This window comes from Gossypium arboreum, chromosome 5 (assembly GCF_025698485.1).
Source record: "Gossypium arboreum isolate Shixiya-1 chromosome 5, ASM2569848v2, whole genome shotgun sequence".
Lineage (NCBI taxonomy): Eukaryota > Viridiplantae > Streptophyta > Magnoliopsida > Malvales > Malvaceae > Gossypium > Gossypium arboreum.
This window is the reverse complement of record NC_069074.1, coordinates 43,121,413-43,127,412: the sequence shown is the minus strand read 5'-3', so window position 1 is coordinate 43,127,412 and position 6,000 is coordinate 43,121,413. Positions and strand designations below refer to the sequence as shown.

At 30.2% G+C, this 6,000-nt stretch overlaps 1 protein-coding gene across 1 annotated transcript; it reads right to left on the bottom strand.

The window, feature by feature from the left end:
• Nucleotides 1–399: 399 nt before the first annotated feature.
• LOC108452441 (PLASMODESMATA CALLOSE-BINDING PROTEIN 3) lies at nt 400–2,018 on the bottom strand. The gene is made up of 4 exons (XM_017750230.2): nt 1,439–2,018; nt 1,037–1,279; nt 916–946; nt 400–782 (listed from the first exon to the last, which is right to left on the bottom strand). Exons 1-4 carry the CDS (start codon nt 1,488–1,490, stop codon nt 575–577), a joined length of 534 nt encoding a protein of 177 aa, XP_017605719.1. The 5' UTR covers nt 1,491–2,018; the 3' UTR covers nt 400–574.
• Nucleotides 2,019–6,000: the final 3,982 nt, after the last annotated feature.

Below are 6,000 nucleotides of genomic sequence, written 5' to 3'. Positions count from 1 at the left end.
AATAAAAATATTATGACTTGTTTTTTTAATTTATAATATAATTATTAATATTTATATTTGATTATTTTATACATAAAAATAATATATATTTATTGTTTATTTATTTATTACTTATGAATATTATTCGTGTACCATAAATAAATAAATATAAACACACGTAATTTTAAATAGACAAATGAAATCAAATAAAATTTTAAATTTACATGAACAAATCCGCTGGTTTAAACTCGGTTCATTTACCGCCCATGAACCAACGAAATTCATTTTTTTTTTCTTTTTATCAACCACATTCAATATTCACTTGTAATTCGAAGTTATGTAATTCAACCCCGAGCTTAAGACATGATATATAACGGTATCCACCAATTCCACCAAAACAGCATATACAGACGGAAGATCTAAAAAGTAGCCACCCAAGTTTATCTAATCAAAAGGGAATCAAAGTCCAAAGCATTTTCTCTAAGAGAAAGGGACCTAGAGAAGGGTTTGACTCTAGCTCATATATCTCTAAACCCAACAATGTCAATTATATTTGATTTATATGCCAAAATCTAATATACAACTCTCATTTACATCAAAGACAACCCTGCATTACAATCCAAAGGGTGATGAAAAACGTGAACAAAATGTTGTTAATGCTTGTGACGAGAGCAACAGCATGATTTGGCTCGTTGATGCCTGTTGTTGTTCCTGTTGGGCTAAAGGCGGTACCTGTGCCACCGCCTAAACTCGTTGGAGTCCCCGCAGCTGTTGGAGTGGTGGTCGGGGTTGTGCCTGTGCTACTGCATAACATTTAGCAACAAAAAACTTTTAATATATTGAACATAATGGGTGCTTAAAAAAGAATGAACCATGTATTTTGAGATCTCAGTGCATGGTCAACAAGTTGAAAATGTTAAGATCTAATAACCATACCTTGATGGATAGGTGCAAGTGGAGGGAATATCTACAAAAACAACAAAGAAATTATTTTAAAAACAATTAACTTGGGAAAAAAAAAAGAAAGAAAATTTTGGTAGAAGAAAGGGAGTTTTACTTGTAGGAGGGTTGGCACTAACTGAAGCAGTGCCAGCAAAATCACAGCTTCCTGTAACTTGACCTTTGTTTTGAAAATAACTATTGACAGCATAATTGCAGTGATCTTTAACAGTGTTGGGATTATAGCAAGCACCATTTTGTTGAATTGCAGAACAATCAGCTCCATTTCCACATGCATAATCCAGGGTCGTTTGAAGAGCTTGATCACCCACTCCATCATTACATAAACAATATGTCGCACCTAAACCAAAAAAAAAAAAAAAAAAAACCGTTTTTTGTAAAAAAAAATTACAATGAAGATATAAAGATTTCCTATTGAAAAAAAAAAAAGGGCTTTTCTTTTTCTTTGCATTCAAACCAAAGAAGAGAAAAAGAGAGAGAGAGTGAGCAAGGAACTTACTTGAATGGCCAGTCATGGCTAAGAAAAGCAACAGACAAACTAAAGGAACCATGGCTGAAATTGATTGAAATCAAAGAGAGCAGATCAGAAGAAAGAAAGAAAAAGAGATGTAGATTTCAGAAAACAATAAGAAAAAACAAAAGGATGACGGTGGGTGGTGCTGACAGATGATATTCAAATTCAAGGGAATCGAGGTTTCTTTATTACGGCAAATATACTATGTCTTAAAAAACACCCTAGACAAAAAGTCTATTTCATTGCATGTATGTTTTTATTTTCTGGGAAACTGAGCAAAAGCCCTTTTTTTGTTTAGCCCAAACTTGTCCTATCATTGGGTTCAGGACCCTTTTTGTTCTTTTAGATCTTTTTCTAGATGCGCTGTCGCAGCTTCCACCGTGTCCGTGGGTGTTGCTTGTTTTACTTTCTGGTATTATACTTAAAATGAATATCATAATTTAATCATTTTATGGACGCAAAGTGGGAGATGTGGTTAGGTGATTGGTGTGAGGCTGTGAGCCAAGGGGCAGCACAAGACTTTGGTAAGGGAATGAAATTTGAAATTTTGTGGTTGCTTGGAGAAAGGGACATCAAAACATACGCAAAACTATAATATATATTGTTTTTATTTTCTATTACATTATCTTTTGAATGTATTATATTAATTTGGTGTCGGTTTCATTATCGTAATCAAAATTACATGTTTGGCCAAATTAAGACCTATCGCACAAGTATACAGCTAAATGCCACATGCATGGACTTAGGCCATTAATTTATAACTCAAGCTGACACAAGTATCTTATGATCTGGCGTGCTAAATCATGTTTATATTGGACGCTTTTACATATAATTATGTATTGTTTTGATTTAATGATGCTTCCTTTCGTCACGTATATTTTTCATATATTAAACTTTTCAACACAAATAATTTACATTATATTATAATACATTTAACTTTTCATATAATATAAACGGAATAAATGTATTATAACTGATATATATTAGTTATTGTAGCAAAGGCACATTGTACTCTAATGCAGAGGTAGAGTTAGGGGGTGGTAGGGGTTTTGACCCTCCTAAAATGAAAAAATTTCTATTTAAGCTCTTTTATAATTAATGTAAAATTACATTTTGGTCTCCAAATGATAAAATTTTTATTTAATCCTTTAAAATTATAAATATATAAATTATTAAAATGGTGAAATTATATTTTTACTATCATACAAAATATACAATTTAATTCCACCCCCATAAATAATTTTCTAGCTTCGTCGATGCTCTAATGGGATAATACAAGTTTGAATCTTGGAGATACATTGTTAGGAACCAAAAATTCCCAAAAAGATTAGTTTTTATGAATCGTAAAAAGGACATAAAGGAAATCTTGATTATTTAAACTTTTAAGTTGAGCTAAGTTCAAGCTTTGAATATTAGAGTCCAAACCCAACAAATATTTTAAATAGGTTTAATTTTTTTTAATTAAAAGGTAGGTTTGAATGAAGAAGCGTTTACCTGTGGCAGGGCAAAGCTAGAATAATTTTTTAAGGGGCCAAAGTGCAATTTTAACTTTACTAATTTAAAATTTTTAAAAAATTTTAAGGGCCTAAATAGCAATTTTATATTTAAAGGGGGCTGGGGCCCTTACTAGCCCCCCTAGATTCGCCTTTGACCTATGGTTAGTGTAAAAACAACGACAACAGTGAGATTAGATACTATAGGGTGAGACAAAAAATAAACTAACCGCACCACCCCACACCGCCCATCCAAATCTACCCTAAGTCTATTTTTTATTTTAATATTTTTATTTAAACTCTCTCAAACTTCGAGCCCGCCTTCAAATTTGAATAGATAACCTATCCTTGAACAAATCTATATGGGTTTATTTTTATTATTGAAATCTATTTTTGTCCTAGAACTTTTATCTAAGCTTTTTCGAATTTCAATATAGCCTTCATGTATAAACAAGTAACTCAACAATAGATGTATGTTTGAATAAGCGAGTGAAGCATGGGGAGAGAAGGTGTAACGACCTGATAGTCAGGGGTGTCGGAAAGTATACTCCCGGGACTCCGTTTCCCTAAATTGGATTCGTAAATATTTTAAATAAATATTTACAAAGTTAGTTGTGTAGTTAATTAGGTTTCGGTTAAGCGAATTTACTTGAATTAAAAATAATAAGGTATAAGGATTAAATCGCATTTGAGTTAAAAGTTGAATTATAGATTAAAAATTAATTAAAGGGCCAATGTAGTAATTATACCTATATATATAGTAATTATACCTATACATATATAGTGGACAGCATATATTATAAAAATATGTTATAGTATTAAGAAATCTTAATTATTAAGTTAAATGTATATATGTATTATATAATAATAATTAGACTAGTAAAAGAAGAAAGAAAAGAAAGAAGAAAAAAGAGAATGCACGAGCCTTAGGGTTTCTAAGGTTTAAAGTTAAATTGGTTAGTCAATTTAGTCTATTTTCTTATAATTTTATATTTTTGAATCTTGGTACCTAGGGCTACCCGACCTATGTTGAAATTTTAGCAATTGTTAAGATTTTAAATGTTGTTAATGTTGAATAGTTTTAGTATTAGGGATTAAATTGATATATTTTAAGCTAGAAATAGAAAAGGATTAAATTGTAAAACAAATTGTAAATTTTGAGTAATAGGGACTAAATTGTGAAAATTTTAAAATTTAAGAGTTTAAGTGAAAATAGATAGTTAAATTTATTTTAAAGTGAAATTTGTATGAAAATATAGAATTAAATGTAAAGAATAAAAATTAGTCTCGGTTTGGAAACTAAATTGGAATTTAGGCTAATATTGAGTAAAAATTGAAATATTTAATATGAAATTGAATTGTGTTGTATTGATAAATTTTAATTGATTTAATTCTGTAGCTAACGTCGTACTAGAATTCTTGACTAAAAAGGGAAAGGACGGAATTCATGGTTTGTATTTCTATAATCCGAACCTAGTTGTTAATTGTTGTAATTCTATTTAATGCATATGGTAAGTGTTTAAAGTGAGTATTTAACATTTTGATAGCTGATTGAAATGGATTGAAATGGCATATAAAATTATGAATGTATTGATTATTGAATTGAAAGGAATATATGTGCTAATGTGAAAGTTGGATATTGATTATTATAAATTGAATTGAATTCATGTGTGTAACACTTCTAACCCGTATTCGTCGTTGGAATAGAGTTTTGGAGTATCACTGGAATTTACAGATCAACAGACAAAAAATTCAAATATTTCACAACATATAAAATTCAGGTCAAAAACCAATCAAATTCATATTATCAAAGTATCATTCTAATCCAAATTATAAACATACCAAATTCAATCCATTTTTGCCTAGTTCATAAACACCTAAGCATCAACTTAATTTCACATGCATATATCTAAATTTGGTTCAATTTATCTTGCCATAATATGGCTTCAAAAACAAACACATGTTTATATATATATATACCAAACCAACATTAAACTTATAACCTCATTTACAATCAATCCACCAAATAACTATTATTTAGACACCCTAGGTACATGCCGACACAAAAGATAGACATCACCACATTTGAGTTCAGAATCATTGTTGGATGTTGAATCAGCGATCAAAAGTTAAGTATCTAACCTGCGCACGGAAAATAAAACCATACGCTGAGTAAAATTCAATGGTATTTCTATAATCCAAATAATTAAAGATAATATAATATAATATGCACATATTAATTATAAGCACAATTGAATACTTAAAAACCACATTTATTCATACAATGACATTAGCTATGCAATACTCAATTCATGAATACATCATTATATACATACTCGATTTTCATCACTTGTTATATAATAGCTTTCCATAATTTGTTCCATATATCATTTACACAATGGCACTATCCATTCCATATTTAATTCATGAGTATATAACTCATGTATTCCATATATTTACAACATATTTCACATTCTATTTTCAATTCACTATATCAATTCCATTTCTTATACCATACAATATCAATATCAATTATAAAACTTTATTATTTATTTACCCCTATTAATACGACTCGGACTCGGACGAATACACGGAACAAACAACCACACCAGTTTGGCACGCAGTGGCTCATCAGATAAATCCGAAGTAGTAATTGCACCCGGTGCTATATAAATTGATACCCAGTGTCTCATCGGTTAAATCGAAGTAAATTGGCACCTAATGCCTCATTGTAAAAGTCGAAGAATTCCCTAAACTCTTCCTATCCTATGGCATGCCATCTGATGCGTGCTCGTAATCGTGAATTTGGTTAGTTGAGTTACTCGATCGTCTAATGTTGTATCATTTCGAAATATACTTTAAGGTCGAAATAGGATTAATGGTTATTGATTCGATGGAAACGATGGAAATGAGTTGGATAGATAACTTGCACAAAGTGAAAACTTAGAAATGAACCAACAATATGAAAGATTGTGAACTGATTTCTATAAAGCAAAATAACAAACAAGTCTTCGAAGAAGAATAAATAAACTGTGACCCACTATTTAGTACAAA

Bases quoted from the DNA above. Each gene is read 5' to 3' on its own strand.
- LOC108452441 (XM_017750230.2), bottom strand. From the start codon at position 1,490: ATGGTTCCTTTAGTTTGTCTGTTGCTTTTCTTAGCCATGACTGGCCAT. The intron at 1,280-1,438 runs GTAAGTTCCTTG...TTTTTGGTTTAG, and splicing joins AGCCATGACTGGCCATTCAA to GTGCGACATATTGTTTATGT. The intron at 947-1,036 runs GTAAAACTCCCT...TTGTTTTTGTAG, and splicing joins TAGTGCCAACCCTCCTACAA to ATATTCCCTCCACTTGCACC.